The sequence below is a fragment of the Rhineura floridana genome, chromosome 3 (genome assembly GCF_030035675.1).
Source record: "Rhineura floridana isolate rRhiFlo1 chromosome 3, rRhiFlo1.hap2, whole genome shotgun sequence".
NCBI lineage: Eukaryota > Metazoa > Chordata > Lepidosauria > Squamata > Rhineuridae > Rhineura > Rhineura floridana.
The window spans coordinates 90954426-90976263 of NC_084482.1; the positions used below are offsets into that span (position 1 = coordinate 90954426).

General features: G+C 41.9%; 1 protein-coding gene across 5 annotated transcripts in view; it reads left to right on the top strand.

The window, feature by feature from the left end:
- Window positions 1–1137: 1137 nt before the first annotated feature.
- CREBRF (CREB3 regulatory factor) overlaps window positions 1138–21838 on the top strand; it is a 42048-nt gene continuing 21347 nt past the window's right edge. The window contains exon 1 of one of the 5 annotated variants that reach the window (XM_061616914.1): window positions 1138–1309. In XM_061616914.1, coding sequence (XP_061472898.1) covers window positions 1149–1309 — 161 coding nt within the window. In that variant the 5' untranslated portion in view covers window positions 1138–1148. Of the gene's footprint in view, window positions 1310–2594; window positions 2775–21838 lie in introns of those variants that run through there. The other 4 variants (XM_061616910.1, XM_061616911.1, XM_061616912.1 and 1 more) reach the window with 4 other exon arrangements.

Sequence of the window (21838 nt, forward strand, 5' to 3'; positions counted from 1 at the left end):
TTTATAATGTTCTAGAAAACCTACATGGACGGTTTAATCCTACATGAGATTACCAAGGGAAGAGGTCTGTTTTGTTAGTGAGCTCAAATCACTGCAGCCGTAACAGCCACTGTCTGTTCTGGAAAATAGGAGTTGTTAAAGCTTTATCGCTGTGGATGACATCCTTGTACAACAGCCTTCCACATGTGCCAATGGGACTTCATGTCCCAACAACCCCCACGAGTATGTTTTGGAGCCTTGAGGGACCTGCAAAGGAAGGGGGAGGAGAGGAAGGGGAAGTCCTTTTGTATCCACTGGCACGATGGTGGATCTTGCTTATAGTTTACAAGAGGGTTGGTTGATTTTTGTACATGCTATAGAGAAGCTAATGAGAAATACCAGATCCTAAACCTGGTGGGAATTTTCATAGAAGCAAAGCACTTCAGACCTGTCTGAGTAATATTATGAGACTAGAAGCACTTGCAAAGAAAAGCAATAGGAATGCTAATTCTTGTTCTGCGTTTGTGTACCTTAAAAAAGCCATATAGCTAGTTCCTATGCATGGTTACTCCTTGGTGTGGCCTGCATATGATGTTGGATTCTATCAGTCCTAGCCACTATGGCCATTGGGGAGGGACGATGGGAGTTTTAGTCCAACAATATCTGGAGTGTCACAGGTTCCCCATCCCTGCTGTGGCAAATCCTATAGAAATATATGGGTCTGTCTAGTTAAATATAAATGAATGAAGTGACATGGAAAAGGTATGACCGGCTGCAGTTTAGAAATCTCCAGGATCTCGGTCGAATACAGAGAAAACTGTTCAATTCCTTTTCTTTTTCTTGCTCTCCTCCGAGCGGCATTTATAATTCTCGCCCTGTGACTTGAAACTAGCAGCTGTCATCATGCTCGCTGTCTCGAGCTCTTTCCCCCCACCTTTCTTGAATTCCCGCCGCCGTCCCTGTCAGCTGAGAACAGAACGTTCTCTTCCTTCCATCCACCCCAGCCCTTCTCACTTCGAGCGGTCACGTGAGAAGGGAAACCAGAATCTGCGGTCGCTGATTGGTCCTCGGCTCCGCACTCTTTGATTGGTGGCATTTGTTTCCTCACTTTCTGCCTTCTCCTGGCTTTGCTTTTCCCTTCCCCTCCCCCGTTTTTTAAAACCCATGTGATGGGGGCGAGTCACGCGATTTCCGGGAACCCGTCAGGAAGGGACATAAACAAAACAAACCCCAGAGCGGCATGGAGGGGCCGGACCAGGGCTATAGCCTCAGCAGAAGCGGGCCCCCCAATTGAGACACCTCGTATACCCCCGCTGGGCCGGGGCGTCAGGTAAAAGGTCGAGGGGGCGGGGTGAAAACTGGAACCCTCAAAAACAGGAGGGGGAAAAGAAGCTTGAACGGGGAGGGGGGTCATAATGCTCCAACTCGGAAAGAGGGGAGAAGGAGAGTGAAAGTCCTCGCAGCTCCCTGAAAGAGTTCGAACTGCTGAGATCATATTGAAAGAAGGAAAGAGAGAGAGAGAGAGGGGGGGAGGGAGGGAGGGAGGGAGGGGGTTGGTTGGTGTGTGTTCCCTTTTGGAATGTGAGGAGTTTGCCTTATTATTGCATCGGGATGTTAGGGTGGAGGTTGCTGAAGGTTAGGGGAGGAAAGAGAGATCGTGTCAAAAGGAGGGGGAGAGAAAGTTGCACTTTCTTCTGCAGCAGCTTTTGCTTGGAAAGGGGGCGTGGAGGTAGCTGCTACTAGCCGAAGGATTAGACTAGATGTATGGGCTGAACCCAGTTTTTATGCGAGTAGGTAACTGTGTATGTATGTGTGTATGTATGTATTCCTTTCATTCTAGCAGTGATCTGTAGGATCGGTGCACTGCAAGCAGTTCTGGTTTCTTTTGGCCTTTCGCCCCTACATGGAAAAGGACATGGAAGAAAGGGGCGTGTGCTTGCTTGCCTGGCTTAAGATTCTTTCCTTTCTCCTATGACTGCAGAGGAACATGGGAGGGAGAAGGGGGTGGGGAGCCTCGAAAACCTTTTGAATTTTTATTTCCTTTTCCTTGTAAAATGTAGGAGGTAGCTGATGGTAGGTGGGGTGATACTGTGGACATCTCTAAAGATAGTTAAGAGTATTCGAGTGCTTCCCTTCTAACCTATTTCCATCTTCAGAGCCTTAATTTAACCTCCTGTCTCAAAAATGGCTGTATATGTCTATGACAAGGAGGGATTATGCATGAAAGGAAGCCATTTGACTAGTTCTTGCAGTCGTCTGCACGCTTCCTTTACTATCAGCATGGGAAGGAGCTAGGGTCTTGTGTTGTGCGTCTGTGTCTGTTTAAATCTTTCTTCCCCCAGAATAGCCGTGTCTCGCATTTTATGCGTTAAAGTGTTGCAGGCTCTCGTTATTTTTAAAAAAGGAAAGAAAAAATAGTTAACGAACTATTACTAAACCCGGCAAGATGGGTGAGAAGGACGAACTTCCAGAATTCTCCAGCCCCTTTAAATTGTATTACAGCTAAAGGTTACACGTGCTCCCATTTTGTTGTCTGCTTAGACTGCATGGGAGGGAAGTAAAACCATTAGGCGGGTTGGGTGGGTTCTGGTGTCTTTGCCATTGTCCAGCAATAGGAGTGGAACGAGGAACCCGAGTAAATGGCGTGGATCCAAGAAAAAAGCTTGTATGTTGAGCGTAAGAGGCGTTGGCAGTAAAGGAAGAAAATCCATCAATTTTGTCTTGTGATACTGTGGCAGGGTGAGGGGCGAGAGAAATAGAGAAATCTTCATATTTGTTGCAGTGCCAGGACTTTTGTAAGTGGCCGCTGGGTTGGCCTGTAAGGGGAGTGGGCGGGACCTGAGACTTGCCAGCGTCCCTTTTATTCAGGGGATACTCAGTCTTTTTGCATTCCTCTCGTTCTTGTTCTTCACTACTTCTCATCCCACCCCACCCACAAAGGCAGGTTCACAGCTGTCTTCTCTTCGACCCCTCCCACTCATCACTTTCAAAAGTGATGTTGTGGCTAAAGAATGTCGCTGTCCTTCCTGATCAGGTGCGGGGGGGCTTCCTTTCCCCAGCTCGCTTCCTCGCCCTTGGTTTCGGGGAGGAGGGCGTGGGCCAGCACAGTCCCGCTCAGTTCGGAACCTCCAGAAAGTGATTTGTTTACATGTTGCCTCATGCTAGCTTGAGAGAGGCCGCTGGGCAGAAAGAGTGACGGCGAGGGAGTCCAATGGCAGCGGGATTTGGAATTAGACGGACCAATGTGATTAGACAAGGGGTGGAGCTAAGTGACAACTCGGTCGGGTGTGTTTCAGTGCTGTTCGTCGGGGCGGCCATGTTGAATGGGAGGTGTGTTAGTGGGTCTGCTTAGTAGAGGGGGCTATAACAGGGTCCAAGTAGCCGGGAGGTAAAATAAAAGGGCGGAGTGAAGGAGATCGGGAGGTTATTGAAACCCTACCCCATACAGTAGGCAAACAGTGGGCAGAGCGCATGTCTGGCGGTTTGGAGGGGCTTATTTGAATTAGTGCTACTTTTCCTGCAATGAAAAAAGTCATGCCAAATCTGATGTTGGCTGCTACCAAAGTGTGATAAGACAAACATGTTGGCACTCTGTAAGAAGCAGATGGGATGCAGCTTGGGTTGATTAAGTTCATAGCTCCCTCCCATGAGTTTAGAGAGCATATTTCTAATGTAGTGGCAGTTTCCTCTCCGTCTTTCTGGGTTAGGGACAGCTTCCTCTCATGTGAAAGGTTTTCCTATTCACACAAGCTGCAAGAACTATGTTCCATGCAGTTTTTAATATTTGGAATATGGGAGAAAAAGTTTCTATTTTCAAGCTAGGCTGGTTGTAATCACTCAACCTGGGTTTGGCCTGAGCCTTGGGCATCATCATGTTGACGACTTGGGGGAGTGGGAGGGGGGCATTCACTATGATTAAAAACAGTAGTAGTGCCTAAAGATAAAAATGCTATAGGCAGCTCATTGAAGTGGTGGACTCTGCCATTGCTCCTTGCTTCTAGGGATGTTTTAGAAGCACCTGGTTGTGAGCAGAGTATCGGTTTCATGATTCAGATTCCCTTCTTCCCTAATATGATCTTGTGTGTGTACACAATATTGTATTTCTATTTGCCCTGCTTTTAATGGTTTAATCCCTATGGAAGTACAATAGTGTTTATCCAACAGTAAGCCATTATAAACTTAAATACAATTTTGTTGCTTTAAAAAGAAGCACCATGCAAGAAAATTATGCAAGTCCAGGGTATATATAAAAAGAATATAAGAAAAAGGCAATACCTATGTATTGCTATAGTTCAGTGACTTATTTTTCTTTATTTAAATTACTTCTATGCCACCTTTCAGGATCAAGGTGATTCTTCCATGTAAACTGGAGAGGTTAATGCTTTTTCTTTTTAACTGCCTTAGGCTGCAATCCAATACGTGTCTACTCAGAAATAAGCTCCATTGCATTCAATGGGACCTACTCCCAGGGAAGTGTGTATTGGATTGCAGTGTTAGTGTAATGTGGTGATGCAGAATGGCTATCCGCTTTGCTTCAACCAGTAGACATTGTCTCTGCTTGGATCACTGAAGCAGCCTTATTTTGTGTGTGTGTGTGCAGGCCTCTTGATTTCCAAGGATTCCATTTTTATCTCTTCATCTCCCTCACCTTTCTATCTAAAATATGCTGCAGTGCTTTCAAATGAAGTACTGTATGTCCAAACAGTATCTTGTCCTGTGGGGTTTACTATGCCAGAATCCCAAGAGTTGCTCCTTGAGGTTAAAGCTAATCAGTTCCATAGTTGCTGCTGCTTTGTTCATCGTACCTTATTCTCTGCCACATAGACTGTCATTGCTGTAGATGCTGCTGCAGCTTCTGAAGTAAACATGAGCTTGGTGAAGGGTTGAGTTCAATGTGAGAGCATCTTCCTTGCATGCAGAAGCTCCCAGATTCAATCCTCAGCATCTCTGTGTAGAACTAGGAATGTCCCTTGTCTGAAATCATGGAAAGCTGCTGCTGATCTGTGTTGACAATACACAGTTAGATGCATGAATAGTCTGACTCTATAATATAGACATTTTCCTTATACAAGCTCTTATTTTGTACCCCTCATTGCTTGCTTCCTTCCTCTACTTGTTTTTAATCTTAGCTTTTGTAATTGAGCATTGGAGTGCAGCATTACTCTTTATATTGGATTTCCTTTCTTGCTGTAAAATTAGAATTATAACCTGTATTACAGTTGCACATGCAAAAGCAATACAAGTAATGCAAAGTTAAAACTACTGTCTCAAGGCCAACAGCTATATTTCTTTACAAAACTTTTTAAAAATGTTTTTAATCTTAGAAGATGTTTTGATAGCTTTTTTAAAGTAATATTTTTGAAGATGTTTTGTTTTAATGTGTTTTAAAGTGTGTTTTTATGATGTTTTAATGTTTTTAGTTCTTTTGTTTGCTGCCCTGGGCTCCTGCTGGGAGGAAGGGTGGGATATAAATAATAATAATAACAACAACAATACATCAAAGAAATTAGGATTATTCTTGTTTCATTAGTGCAAGACTCCACAATTTATGACCCACCAATTAAAATGTAGCCCACCCCACCAACCATGTATTGTGACCTGCCAGGTGCTTGATAACCCCCACTCCCAGTTTTGCTGCCTGCCAGGGATTATAAAAGAGGCCTATTTGAGTCCCTGATGGGCCATTATACCTATTTAGTGGGCTGTATAGTACTTGGAGAGTCAGAAATTGTGCAGGCCTGAAGAAGTGATTTCAGCACAAAATAGGAGAAGCCTTTTTAGAGGGTTGATGGGAGAAACATTGAGTTTTGTGGTTCTGGGCAGGACAGGGCAGCTTCTGCCAGATGTGGAAAGTGACTCTTCTCTCAGCACCTGGGCACTTCTGAAGACTGAACTACATCAATAGAGACATCTAAGCTCAGGTGATTACAACTAATTTTATCCTTTAAATCGCAGGTGGCTGGCCTGTGACCTTCCACATGTTGCTGAACTGCAACTTGCATCATCCTTGGCCATTGGCTATGCTGGCTGTGGGTGATGGGAGCTGTAGGCCAACAACATCTGGAGGGCCACAGATTACCCACCCCTGCTTTAAGTGCTTAGTAAGCATGCCACAGAAAGCTTTTGAGGGTTCCTTAATGTCTTCTTTGTGGCTAAATTGCAGTAAATCTCAAATAACTCAGTGAAGCTCTGCTGGATGGCACTGCACAGATGCAATAATGATGAAGTACTGTTTCTTTGCTGCCATCCCCTTCACAGAGTAGGTGCAATAGTGTGTTCTATCTGTTTCATCAGACTCTTGAGTTTTCACATCACCTGTGTTCTAGCTGTTTTCTATTTGCGTCATTATTTCTACTTTCCTGATAGTCCCAGGCTATGGTCTGAAGGCACATAAGGCCAGCTCCGTGCTGAAGCTAAGCAGGGTCAGATCTGATCAGTGGCTGGATGGGAGGCCGCCTGGGAATCATATGTAAGCTGCCTTGGGTTTCTATCATGAAAAGAAAGGCGGGGTAGAAATGTAATAAATAAATAAAACGTGAAAGTTGACTGAGGTCTGCCCAGCAGCAGAGGATCCTTAGGAGCAACCTTATCCAACACTGCAGCCATCTCTGTATGGAGCTAGCTTTGCCAATGGGAAACTCTTCAAGAATTCTCACAAATCCAGTAGTCACCTGGGGCAAACCATTCAAATTAGTGTGGTACCTTGCAGAGGGGAATGGTCACCATCAGTCTGAACCTCAACAGGAAGTGGTTGGGCTATAACTAGGAAATCAAATTGAGATCCCATACCATTAAACCACTCTCCTGGACCAGATGAGAAAACCCAAGTGAAGAGTTTGACCTGTACAGTCCCCATGATTGTCATGGCAGCCACAAAGCAGCCTCCATGTGTTGAGGTCCCACAGAACCATATGTATGGAGAACCTCAGCACCAGGTCCAAGACTATTTTGGTTTAGGCAGAAAGACATAGTTGTTGGAACACTATTAGAATTACAAATACAAGGTACAAACGTTCAAAACTGGAACCCATCCAGAAGTCTGAAAAGGGTGATGGGATCTTTATAGCCCTTGGCAACCCCCAGCCTCTGCTGGTTCTGCACGGAATGCCCAGGTGAACACAAGTGACAGAGATCTGCTCCTCCTGGCTCACCCATCTGGGAGTCAAGCTAGCTTCCTCATCCATAATCAAATCATGGAGATTTTATTAAGCTTGAAGCCGCAGCACCTTTGAGTGCAAATGCAAATTAGCAGGGCTGCTTGGGTCATTGTGGTTGGCAAAAGGAGGGACAGGCAAATGTTTAGCCTCCGTTCTCACCTGGCCCAAGCAATTCCCATCACATCTTCCTTCCCTCTAATAATTGGAATGGAGATACGCGGGCATGGTTGCTGGATGCTAAATTTCCAAGGTGCATCAGGATCAGCCAACAAGATAGATGTAAAACAGCAGACATTTAAAAAGGGCTGTGGAGTCGGTACGCCAAACCTTCGACTCCGACTCCTCTATTTTTCTACTGTCCGACTCTGACTCCACCCAAAATTGCTTCAGACTCCACAGTCCTGGAAAGCGCTGTGTCTCTTTAAATTGGAAGCTCTCGTAGGAGCATTTTTATAGCTGCCTCAATATGTGCTGATCTTGGCATCACAGCATTTGTCTTCATCTGGGTCCTGTGTCATACACTGACACACAAAATGTTTTCCATCTTGAGTTATGGTGAAATGCTCAACTACAGCTGACTTCATGGGAAGCTTCTTTGACATTGTGAATTTATATTTTAAAAAATTTGTCAATCAAAATTTATTTTGAAGCTGGAATCAGAACATTTCTACTGACTCCGACTCCACAGCCCTGCATTTAAAAATACAAGATAAAAAATGGCACCCCACCAGTTGTTAGCTGCAGAATTAGAGCTCAAACTGAAAATAATCTGATCACTGAAGATTTCCCACTCCTTGAAACTTTGTCTCAAAAGATTGTACAAGATTGACTGCCAGCCTTTGTTTTTAGAACATGCCTCAGTTGCACAATTGTTTAGCTGTTTCCTTTCTGTTCTGCTTTGGATTGCCAGTACTTCAGGAGAAGCAACCAATATTTTATATCATATCAAGGATAATTTGAAAATTCTGTTTGCCTGTTAGTTTATTTCTACAGCACATCTAGTGTTCAAAGTACTTAACTGTGATTTTTGCTGCAGCTAACGTATTTGTTTTTTCAGTAAATGACCTTATTCAGACAGCACTAACAAAGGCTGATTTTATTTATGAACACTTTAAGGATTGCACTGGAATTTGTTCTGATTGAAGTCACAATTCTTAGCTCTTGTGAATACTGATGGGAAAAATATTGCTCCTTATTGAAAGTAGCTTTAATACATGTTTTTTCACCCTGGGCTATATGTATAAATAAGATATGTGGGCCCTAAAACAGGGCTCATGTACAGCTCTGGAATTTTAAGAAAGTGTCATTGGCACTACAACAAAATGACTCTCATGGGTGCGTGGCCAGTCTCAAAATAGTCACTGAGGGGCATCCACAAAATGGCTACTGGAGGTCATGGCCAGTCAGAAATGAAATTTTGGGAGGTTCCACAATTGTGTGTGTGCACTCTGCTTTCTTGCTCATGTTTTCTTTTGTGCTTACATGTGCTCCTGTTTGTGGCCTGCCTCCGAGCTCCCCACTCCAACAGTGTTGGAGAGACAAGAGGTGAGGCGTGGATCATCATAGTGGCAGCACCCACCCCCCACCCTGGAGGTTATGTATGAGTCTGACCCATGCACACCTTTGCTTTCTTTCCTCCCAGTAGCTTACCAAGCGGTAGTGAGAAGGCATTCCTTTTTCTTTTTGTTTCTTAACATTTTTATAGGGTTGCTGGGCAAGCTGCAAAATGAATATTGTCTTGTTACAACCATGCATGGTGCTTCATAGCATGCCAAACTGTCCTGTAAAAATGTTTTTTTAACTTCTACCATGTTGCTATTTTCAGGAGGAATTCAACTGCATCCTGGCAAATTCAAATTGTGCAATAAAAGCTGATTTGGAGGTCTTATGAAACAAACCTGCTTCCCCCAAAGTTCTCAGTTTTTGTGATAAGAAAGGTGCTGGGAGAATGCCCTGGGAAGTACAGAATAACACTTGCTTTGCAGGCCCATAGTCAGGGGGCTGGGGGGACACCCTTCCCTAATTTTTTTCTGGGCCCCACAGAAATTTTTTACAAAAAAAGTATTGAATTTATTACAGAAAAAACATTGTTTTTTGTTCCCCCTCCTGAACTTTTAGACTGGCTACAGGCCTGTTACTTTGCCACAGTAACCTCTTTCCAAACAAATGGGAGTGAATGTTCACGAAATAGCTGCTGATGTCTAATCTCCCGGCAAACAAATCAGAATGATATGCGCAATAAACAGGTCATCTGGAAGCACCCTCTGAATGGCCTTGAATTGGGCTTAGAAGGAAACACAGTGTTTGGATACATTTCTGCCATCCTACACTAGTTAAGTGTTGAGCTGTGGCATTCTAAGTTAAGGGAAATTTATAGTATTGTGATGAGATGACAGGAGTTCTTTTGCTGGCAAATAGCTGCGTGAAACACAGGAACAGAAGTAGGGATAAATGGGCAGCTGACACAATAGGGGGAAGTAAATAGTGGGGTGGTGATGGTTAAGGATCTGTGTTAGTAGATATCTGTGCTACTTAACTCATTCACAAATGATTTGGAGTTGGGGTGTAGTGAAGTAACCATGTTTTTGATTATAGAGTATTCCAAGTAGACTGTGAAGAATTCTAGAAAAGGATCTCCAAATGATGAGGCTGGCAACAGTATGGCAAATGAGATGTGAGATAAACAATGATAAACATTGGGATAAAAACCTTTGAATTCAAATATACAAATAGATTTTAAAATCTGGGTGGAAAGAGACCTTGAGGGTCAGAGTAGACAGTTTTTATTTTGAGAACATCAGCTCAGGGTTCAGGGCTGCCTCCCTGCCACTTCTCCATTCTATTCTAAATGCCCTCCACAAGTGATTTTTCACTTAAAAAAAAGGCATGAGTTGCATATGTTTGTGTGTAATTTGTAGCTTGCCAATTAACTACTCTTTTATCCTCTAATATTCAAATTGTTCAATCATCCTTGCTGGCTTTCCCCATGCAGTTTTCATCTTTGCACATTGTGCTACCATCTGTGCACAAAACTTTCCCGGCTGTTGTAGTGGTCACGTATGAATAGTATTGCTTAGATTCCCCACTAGTGCTATAATTGCATTTGGGAAATAATACTACACATTGAGCAATAATATTTTTAGCCATTTCTCTATTAATGAAACCTGGTTATTGATAGAGTTTTTATACATGAACATAATGGCAATTATCCCTGGTTCCCTCAAGCAGCAGAAGATGTGGTAGATTCTGGAGTGCAGATAGAGATCAAAAAGTTTTTATTTGGGGGGGAAAAGTTCTTGGAGAGGGTTATAACCTAACATTCTCTGTTCCATACTAGCCTTCTATATGAAGGAGGTTTCTTAAATATGGAAGCAATTAACTGTACTATCAACCATCCACAATCTTAAGTGGTACAGTCCAAAAATAGATTTTAATATCTCAATTATTTTTTGTGCAAAGTAGGCCTTAGGTGTAACTGTGTGAGACATATGGTGGAATCTAATATTGCTAGCAGAAGTCTGCAGACAACAGAATTGCCCTGCCCTGCCCCAAAACTTGCCCCACAAGGTTGAAGGGGTGTTGAAGGGGAAGTCCACTCACATATGGACAACGTTGGATTCAATCCTTAGTTTAGGGTTCAGTGCAATATGGCATGCCTGGTTCTGCTTAATACATCAATTATTAACATAACTTTGGGAGTTTGTCTGCAATACTGAAGAGAAGGAGCCTTGTAATAAAAGCAGAAAGCCTATCATGGAGGTCACAAAGACGACATATTCACTGTTGAACACAAGATTGAAAATTGGTACCTCCGGCAACTTAGCCGGCAGCGATATAGACTAGTATTTGCCAACATGCTTATGTAATGTGTGGAAGCAAAGTATCATCATGTAACTAGTGAGCTATTGACATAAATTCTTGCATAAGAACACATTCATAACATGAAACAGTTTTCATAATCTGGCGCCATGGTCTTGAATGCCAAAGTTGTTTTTGAAAGCTATTAATACAGCAGATGATTCTTTTGTGCATTTGAAGTCTGCCTTGATTCTAAAGTGTTCTGTACACGAGGCAGCAGACAGAAAAAGAGATCTTTCTATAAATACCTCTTTCGGTTTGAAAGGCCACCTTCTGGAAGACAGTAGAAAAAAATGGTGGGAGTGACAACTCACAGATGGGAACTAGAGAGGCTGGAACTTGCTTGGTCTCCTGGAAAGTCTGTAGTTTTGAGAGAGGAATGGTCCTCTACATCTTCAAAAAGAAGAGAAGAAAAGTTTTCTAAGAGTAAAACATCTGAGTATGATTTATGATTGTTGCTGTCCTTTCAAGATGGAAAGGGAAAGTTACCTGAAGATCTAGTGCCGCTAGGTTCAACTATTGCAGTAGTGAGGGAGTCAAGCAAAGTGATGGAGTGGTCAGGAAATGAAAGGCTCCTTTAGGTTAAATCTAGGCTATAGATGCAATGCTTACCTGGCACTAAGCTCCTGCATTATTCAGAAAGTTGTTGTGCTAAATCCACAAACAATATTTTGAATTCGCTGAATTTAGCTACAGTTTGGGACTCCTTTTGATGGTCAAACTAGACATAATGTTCAGTTGTGTGAATGTAATTAATGTGCACATTTTTGCCTCTTTAAGTAGAAGCTTCTCTTGACAGTCACAGCTTCAGATGTGCGCTTTTTGTCAGACCTGAGAGAGAGTGTTAACTTCCTCATCCCCTATGATCCCTTGGTTACTCAGCTTTCCCATGGCTGCTATTACATAACCAAAAGTGTGCAGGTTAATTGCATTCAAGCAATTAACATTACATCTGATTTGTGTGTGTTACGTGCCTTCAAGTCAATTATGACTTATGGCGACCCTATGAATCAATGGCCTCCAATAGCATTTGTTATAAACCACCCTGTTCAGATCTTGTAAGTTCAGATCTGGGGCTTCCTTTATGGAATCAATCCATCTCTTGTTTGGTCTTCCTCTTTTTCTACTCCCTTCTGTTTTTCCAAGCATTATTGTCTTTTCTAGTGAATCATGTCTTCTCATTATGTGTCCAAAGTATGATAACTTCAGTTTCATCATTTTAGCTTCTAGTGATAGTTCTGGTTTAATTTGTTCTGACACCCAATTATTTGTCTTTTTCGCAGTCCATGGTATCTGCAAAGCTCTCCTCCCAACACCACATTTCAAATGAGTTGATTTTTCTCTTATCCGCTTTTTTCACTGTCCAACTTTCACATCCATACATAGAGATCGGGAATACCATGGCCAAATGATCCTGACTTTGATGTTCAGTGATACATCTTTGCATTTGAGGATCTTCTCTAGTTCTCTCATCGTTACTCACCCCAGTCCTAACCTTCTTCTGATTTCTTGACTATTATCTCCATTTTGGTCAATGACTGTGCCAATGTATTGATAATCCTTGACAAGCTGAATGTCCTTATTGTCGACTTTAAAGTTACATAAATCTTCTGTTATCATTACTTTAGTCTTTTTGACATTCAGCTGTAGTCCTGCTTTTGTGCTTTCCTCTTTAACTTTCATCAGCATTCGTTTCAAATCATTACTGGTTTCTGCTAGTAGTATGGTATCGTCTGCATATCTTAAATTATTGATATTTCTTCCCCCAATTTTCATACCTCCTTCTTCTTAGTCCAATCCTGCTTTCTGTATGATATGTTCTGCGTATAGATTAAATAAATAGGGTGATAAAATACACCCCTGTCTCACACCCTTTCCGATGGGGAACTAATCGGTTTCTCCATATTCTGTCCTTACAGTAGCCTCTTGTCCAGAATATAGGTTGAGCATCAGCACAATCGGTTGCTGTGGCACTCCCATTTCTTTTAAAGCATTCCATAGTTTTTTGTGATCTATACAATCCAAGGCGTTGCTGTAATCTATAAAGCACAGGGTGATTTTCTTCTGAAATTCCTTGGTCCATTCCATTATCCAACGTATGCTTGCTATATGATCTCTGATACCTCTTTCTTTTCTAAATCCAGCTTGGACATCTGGCATTTCTCACTCCATATATGGTAATTTAGCCCTGATGATATCTTCCAAGAAGGAACATCTTGAAAAAATTTATGGGGAAGTATATCTTGTTTTGTAATCCTGTATTTTGGCCTTAATCTCTAAAACCTGGTGGTGGAAATAAATGAGAAAACATTTTTAAAAAACCTAGAGGTATGTTTTGCGCAAAGTTATTTGACAGAAATGTCCATGTTAAATTGCTTTCAGCAGGAAAAGGTTTAGAACTCAATAACAAGTAGGAAGAAATCATTCATTCATTTATTGGCAATCACTTGTGGGGCAGAAACTATATTCTAGATATGGCTATTAGATGTGATAAATTACCTAGGTCCCCTATGATTTCTGAGAGTGGCTTCGCACTTTTCTTGGTGATTGAGTATACTGTGGCTTGGCTGAGTTGTACCTGGATGTTTTAAGAATGCACATCTGAAATTCCCATTTTACATGTTTGCTACAGGTAAGTTATATGGCAGAGGTCGGGGGAAACGTTTTTAGCCTGAGAGCTCCATTCCCTTCTGGGCAACCTTCCAGAGCCTACATGCCAGTGATGAGCAGGGCCAGAGGCAAAAGTGGGCAATGCATCAAATATAACTTTTGCCTTTGTACAGTAGGTTAGTTTCTACACACATTCACACTCTCTGTCCTTCATCTAGGAAAGCAAGAGACATTATCAGAATTCAGGGACACATTCCAGACAGGCAAAATCACTCAAGGAGGGTATGAAGTCAGGCTGATGTGGGCTGTGTCTTGGGGGCAGTCCTAAAGACCAAATAGTGGGGCTTGGAGGGCCCAATTTGGCCCCTAGGCCTAAGGTTCCCCATCTCTGTTTTTCTGGTTCAAACCAGTGGCAGATTTGATTTCTGTATAAGGTGTGGAGCTTTGTCCTTAGCAGAAACTACAAAACTGAAATCCCTTTCAGGAGTCTTAAAATTTTGCCGTTCTTGTGATTCTGTGTAAGTTGCTGGATTTCACAATAGAAAACATTTAATCTCTGCCAGAATCCCCGTCCTCATGCCTTGACTTCAAAATATTACATAAAGTGCTCAACGTTCTGCATAGGCAGACTTTCTCTCAACTTGTGATCCTTAAGCAGTACTTAAATAGTACAGTGGAAGATAATTGAACCAAAGAAGCCAACAAAGGGTTGTAGGTTTGTAAAATTATGTCTGTGTATGAGGAAGTAGCTTCAGCATATTGAGCTCTGTTTGTTTAATAGTTTTATTGTGGTTTGTGATCATATTGGTGGCATATGTATAAAATGTTTCAAGGGAGTTTTCTTTCATGTAAATGAAGTTAAGAAAAGAATAACCATATCCTATTAACTAATAAACTTAGCTAGCATTTTTCTAATATTCTCTGATTTGCAACTAACAGAACTGGTGTAAGTGGTCAGAGCAGGGCATGGGCATGCTGTCCCTATACAACTCCACTTGCCTGCCTGCTGCTATATGGCTTGTGCTCAGGTTTGGACCCAAACTTAATTCTTGCACTGCATTTGCAAGCTTTCGAGCTGATCTGTAGCATCCTTTACCTTTTGTATTCAGTTGTAACATTTTCAGGAAAGCGGAAACATAATGAGGCATGTAGAGAGTATATTTCTAAATGTAAGCAGAATATTGGAATGATAGGGATGACGATTTTAACTTATCAAAACACAATCTTTATACTACAGGAGGATTTGTGCCATTTTATTGCAGTCTCTAGCTCCCTGCATAAAAAAGAGAGAACATAAAGGGGCTTCTAACAGTGAATCAATTTTAATTGGGGACTTTTGCTTCTGGGGTAACTAACAAGCAAACTAATTTCTACAACTCAGTATGAATCAGTACAGCTCTGAGTGGGTTATTCTGTAGATTCCTTTGCATAATCTTGCTGTTTGTGGTATACTGAAGGGTTGTACAGTTGGTACCTTGAGGCAACCTGCCAAAAAACGTAAAACATCAGGGATTATTTATTTATTTATTTATTTGATTTCTATCCTGCCCTTCCTCCCAGCAGGAGCCCAGGGCAGCAAACAAAAGCACTAAAAACACTTTAAAATGTTATAAAAACAGACTTTAAAATACATAAAACAAAAATCTTTTAAAACTTTCTTTAAAAAAAGCTTTGAAGACATTAAAAAAGAAAAAAGGTTAAAAACATTGTTTTTTTTAAAAAAGGTTTAAAAAACATGTTAAAAAGCAATTCCAACACAGACGCAGAGTGGGATGAGGGTTGTGCATGCACACATTCTAGGACAAGGATGATTATTCTACTTTAAATGGGTGATCTACTGCATAGGTGTTAAAAGAGTAGATTTTTTGTAAACTCAAAACAATGTTTAGATTTTGTCTTCTCCAAGACAATTTTGATTGTGGTGTATTGTGCTGGCTTTTAAAATGTTTTGTTGATTGTTCTTCTATATGCCTAAAGTTTGATATACATGTTAGGGCAGCACTTCCTATATTAGAGGCATGTTTCCTTTAAAAAAAAAAAGGATTTGGAGGCATGCTTCACTGTTACACCAAAAAGACTGGCATTAAGCATGTCAGAATAAGATCTGTCTATCCTCACCGTATGGTTCTGGGTGAGTTACTATTCTGGGTGTGCCACGTCTGAGGGCGGTTTGCTACCACTTTGCATCAGGAATATTCTATAATTTGGTCACACCTGATGCAGAGTTATGGCAAAACTAATAACCATCAGCAGAGGCTGCTTAGAAGGAGAGAAGCCCTGAGCAGTTGATTGTGCAGAGCCACCATGATCAGTGTCTCCACTGAGTGGGTACTTCAGGATTTATATGGGCATTTAATTTTTTTCTTCTGGCATACTGGCAGTTTTTAAAAATTGTTTAATAGCATATATGTACTGCTGAATCATCAAAACCTCAAAGGAGTTCACACAAAATATACAATAAAAATACTGAAAAAATAAAATGTTAAAAACAAGTTAACTGACAGTTTTTCAAAATATAAATACAACAGTCTTAAGAACATGCATTATAAAATAATATTTATTTATTTATTTATTTATTTAATTTAATTTCTATACCGCCCAAAGCCAAAAGGCTCTCTGGGCGGTGTACATAAGAGTAAAACAGCAACATAAAATACAAAAACATAGAAATAAATAGCAAACTCAACAGAACAAATAATTAAATAGCGTTAAAATACAATAAAATACAATTAAAGTGTAGTTAAAACAAGCAACGACTCACATACATGCACACACCAATCTCATTCACACCACACAGCATACATCCGGCAACAATGTCCCACGCCGAAGACTCTCCTCGTGCAGTGCAGCAGCAATGATGAAATAAGCTGGGACCTGGTCCTGCAGGGCATGGCAGCTGTTAATAGCAGCAGTCCAGCAGGAAGGGTGGTGGTGGTGGTGACAGCCAGGGGAAGCAGCACAGCAGCAGCAGATGACAAGGGGCTCTCCCTCCCTGGCAGCGCAATGTTCCTCTTCCTGCAGGCAGAAGGTCTTCCAGGCCTCGCAGCCAGCCAGCCTATATATCCCTCCAAGGAGGAACAGGTGGAAAAGGTTAGCCACAGCTGGCTGAGTACCTGGGACCTGGTCCTGCAGGGCGTGGCAGCTGTTAATAGCAGCAGTCCAGCAGGAAGGGTGGTGGTGGTGACAGCCAGGGGAAGCAGCACAGCAGCAGCAGATGACAATATATATTGTCAACTGGATATATACATATATATATGTAATATATTACATATTAAAATACTGTATTAGGGAGCACAAACAGGTGATCCTATCTTAGAATATGCCTTATAAATATTAAAATGAGGCTCTTGTTGCCCCTTCTGTATAGCTTCGCCACAGTTAGCTACGTCCTGGTAACATCCTGTTTGGATTACTGCACTGTGTTGTACATAGAGCTGCTTTTCAAAACTGTTTGGAAACTGCAGTTGGTTCAGAATATAGCAATTGGATTACAGAATATGACTAAGCGAATGGAACTTATCTTGCCAGTCTTGGAATAGCTGTGTTGCCTCCTGGTTTGTTTCTAAACAAAATTCTCAGTGTTGGTGCTGACCTTTAAAACCCTAAAAGGCTTGAAACCTGGATGCCTTTATTTATTTATTTATTACATTTATATACTGCCCCATAGCACTCTGGGCGGTTTACAGCAATTAAAAACAATAAAAACAAATATACAAATTTTGAAACACAAAAAATTTAAAAACACAATTTAATTTTTCTTAAAAACAATTAAAAAATTTAAGGAACACTTTCTCCCCCTGAACCTAACCAGCCCCAAAGATCATTCTCAGAGCCCCTTTACCATCTCCCTCATATTTCCACATATTCAGTCCATTGTCAAATCATGTCATTTCTCTCTTTTTAAGACTGCATCAGTAGGGCACTTCCTCTTTTACTGCTTTGGCAAAAAATCTATGCAATCTTCTCCTCTCTGGTCTTCTGTGGTTCTCTCACCTGTAGCCAACACTCTGCTACCCAGATCATTCACTTCTCTCATTGCCCTGACCACATGACAATCCTCCTTAAAATCCCTGGACTGGCTTCCATTCCATCTCTGAATCCAGTATGAACACATTGATCCTTGTGATTAAAGCCACCCAAGTCCTTGCTCCTCCTTATACCTCTTCATAGTGTACTTAGACTATATTTATTTATTATTATTATTTATTTATTATTTGATTTATATCCCGCCCTTCCTCCAGCAGGAGTCCAGAGTGGCAAACAAAAACACTTTAAAACATCATAAAAACAGACTTTAAAATAAATCAAAGCAAAACATCTTAAATTTTTTTTTAAAAAAAGACATCTTTAAAAAAACATTTAAAAACATTGTTTTACAAAAAAGTTTAAAAACATATTAAAATTCAATTCCAACACAGACGCAGACTGGGGTAAGGTCTCTACTTAAAAGGCTTGTTGAAAGAGGAAGGTCTTCAATAGGCACCGAAAAGATAACAGAGATGGCCCCTGTCTAATATTTAAGGGTAGGGAATTCCATAGGGTAGGTGCATCACGCGAAAGGTCCATTTCCTATATTGTGCAGAACGGACCTCCTGATAATATGGTGTCTGCAGGAGGCCTTCACCTGCAGAGCGCAGTGATCAACTGGATATATAAGGGGTAAGACGGTCTTTCAGGTATCCTGGTCCTGAGCTTTATAGGGCTTTGTACACCAAAACTAGAACCTTGAACTTGGCCCGGTAGCAAATGGGCAGCCAGTGCAATTCTTTCAGCAGCAGGGTGACATGTTGGTGATACCCTACTCCAGTGAGCAGTCTCGGCGCCACATTTAGCACCAGCTGCAGCTTCCAGGCCAACCTCAAGGGCAGCCCCACATAGAGCGCATTACAGTAATCCAGCCTGGAGGTTACCAGTGTGTGGACAACAATGGTCAGACTATCCCAGTCCAGAAACGGCTGCAGCTGGTAAAAGGCACTCCTAGCCACTGAGGTCATCTGGGCATCTAGCAACAAAAATGGATCCAGGAGCACCCCAGACTACAGACCTGCTTTTTCAGAGGGAGTATGACCCCATCCAAAGCAGGCAACTGACCAATGATCTGAACTTGGGAACCACCAACCCACAGCACTTCCATCTTGCTAGGATTCAGGCTCAGTTTATTGGCCCTCACTCAGCCCACCACTGAGTCCAGGCACCAGTCCAGGGCTTGCACGGCCTCTCCTGATTCAGATGTTATAGAGAAATAGAGCTGGGTATCATCAGCGTACTGTTGACACCTTGCCTCAAATCTCCTGATGACCACTCCCAAGGGCTTCATATAGATGTTAAACAGCATGGGGGACAAGATGGTACCCTGCAGCACCCCCACATCACAACTGCCAGGGGGCCAAAAGATAATCACCCAATGCTGTTCTCTCAAAATGACCTTGGAGATAGGATCGGAACCACTGTAAAACAGGACTTACAAAAAGCTTTTGACAAAGTACCTCACCAAAGACTGTTGAGTACACTTAGCAGTCATAGAATAAGAGGAGAGATTCTTTGTGGATCAGGAACTGGTTAAGAAACAGGAAGCAGAGAATAAATGGACAGTTATCCCAATGGAGGGTTGTAGAAAGTGGAGTTCCCCAAGGATCAGTATTGGGACCTGTGCTTTTTAACTTGTTCATAAGTGATCTACAGTTAGGGGTTAACAATGAGGTGACCAAGTTTGCTGATGATACTAAATTATTTGGAGTTGTTAAAACGAAAAGAGATTGTGAAGAGCTCCAAAAGAACTCCATACTGAGTGAATGAACGGTAAAATTGGAAATGCAGTATAGTGTAAAGAAGTGTACAGTTATGTATATTGAAGCAAAAAATCTTAACTTCAAATATACACTCATGGGGTCTGAACTGGTGCTGACGGACCAGCAGTGATTCCTCATGGATAGCTTGATGAAGATGTCTATTCACTAATAGGCAAAAAACCCTTGCAGTTTAAGAATGTACCTATAGCCAATAGATATTTCTATCAAACTTAAAAAGCAGGGAGATTGGGCAGCTATAGTGAATGCACCAGGGGAACAGGAGATCTGACCTCTGCTCTGAGATATTTATTGGACTGCCCTACAAATTGGTCAAAATGCAAACACCATTTGGGTTGGTCTTTCACAGTCCAATGGTAATGTGCCTCTGAGCATAATATGGTGAGTGGTGGCAACACCTGCCATCTCCAAAGATGGAGAATTACATTTTTGTATGTTTGTTGGTGTTCTTTGCTTCTTTCCTGTCTTACTAATGTTTCTACAGAGAATCTAGAAACTTTTATTTCCCTCATTATTCATCCTAGAAATCTAGAAAATTTATTTTTATCAATTTCAAAGCCTTTTTATTGGTCAGTGTCATATGATGGTGAAGACAGCCTTTCGTGTTTCAAATTGGAGGTTATGTTCTATTTCTATTTTGGGTGCATTAAAAGTTGAATCTGAAACTGCAGTTTGATATAAAATCAGACTGAATACAATATGTTGCTACTTCAGCAATGACTCTAGCTGTTTGAAAAAAGAGGATGCATGTTTTCAGCCTGCTATGTTTAAACCACTTTATTTAAGGCAAGGTGTTCATGGTCAATTAAAATCATACGGCACACCTAGAATTTTGCTGGAATATATTTCACCTCCCACTGTTTTATCTTGGCAAACTGAGACATTCCTGATGTCCATTGGAGACTATTCTGCAGAATAGTCAGTGCCATTATTCCACAATTACAGAAATAGAAACAAAAGAAAATGATTTCCTATAGGAAACTTCACTAAAATTGCAAAGTAAATCAGAAATATTTAAAGTGATCATCTGAACGATATCAACTGTCTTAATAATGTTGCTTCCGCCCTGCTAAAACAAGATCACCACAGCATGCCTTGTTTCAATTATTTGGGCTGATTGCAGGTGTTGCCACCGCTCACCATATGCTCAGAGGCACATATTACCAAATTCTTCCAAGCTACACAGCAAGTGGATTGGACTGTGAAAGACCAACCCAAATGGTGTTTGCATTTTGACCAATTTGTAGGGCAGTCCAATATCTCAGAGAGGAGGTCAGATCTCCTGTTTCCCTGGTGCATTCACTATAGCTGCCCAATCTCCCTGCTTTTTAAAGTTGAATAGAAATATCTGTGGGCTATAGGTACATTCTTAAACCGCAAGGTTTTTTTTTTTACCTATTAGTGAATTTCCCTGTTTTTTAGTCTGGGAGGTACGAAATGGGATCCTGTGCAAGTTTGCTGAGAATGGACTGATCATTTGCATGCTTATTGAGTTCAGTGGCATTTACTCCCCTTCAATCATGCTTAGGATAGGTGAAACTGACCACAGAGGATGGGGGGGAGAAGGGAGGGGAAGCAGGCAGGAGGGGGAGGGGAGGACAGGTTTGATCATTTGCATGTTTATTGAGTTCAATGGGATTTACTCCCATGCAATCATGCTTAGGATCGGTAAAACTGACTGGGGGGGAGGGAGGGCTGGAGTGGGCAGGGGAGGAGGAAGAAAGAAGAGGGGAGGGGAGGGGGAAGGGAGAGGAGAGGGGAAAGACAGGTCTGATCATTTGCATGCTTATTGAGTTCAATGGGATTTACTCCTATGCAATCATGGTTAGGATAGGTAAAACTGACTATGGGGGAGGAGGAGGGGGAAGGGGAAAGAGTGGACTGGAGGGGGCAGGGAGGACAGGTTTGATCATTTGCGTGCTTATAGAGTTAAATGGTATTTACTCCCGTGCAATCATGCTTAAGATAGGTAAAACTGATCATGGGAAGAGGAGGGGGAGGGGAAGGAGGCGCAAAGGAAGGGAGAGGGAAGAGGCAAGAGGGAGGGGATAGGAGGGAGAAGAAGGGAGGGTGGGTTTGATCAGTTGCATACTTTTTGAGTTCAGTGGGATTTATTTCTGTGCAGTCATGTTTGAAAATGGAAATGGACAGCCTTCAAGTCGATCTCGACTTATGGCGACCCTATGAATAGGGTTTTCATGGTAAAAGGTATTCAGAGGTGGTTTTACCATTGCCTTTCTCTGAGGCTGAGAGGCGGTGACTGGCCCAAGGTCACCCGGTGAGCTTCATGGCTGTGTGGGGATTCGAACCCTGCTCTCCCAAGTTGTAGTCCAACACTAACCCAGGAGAGGGACAGGGAGGGGAGGGGGAGGGGAGGAGATTGGGTGGGTAGGCACTTGGCAGAGGGGAAGCCCTTTCCTTTCCAAA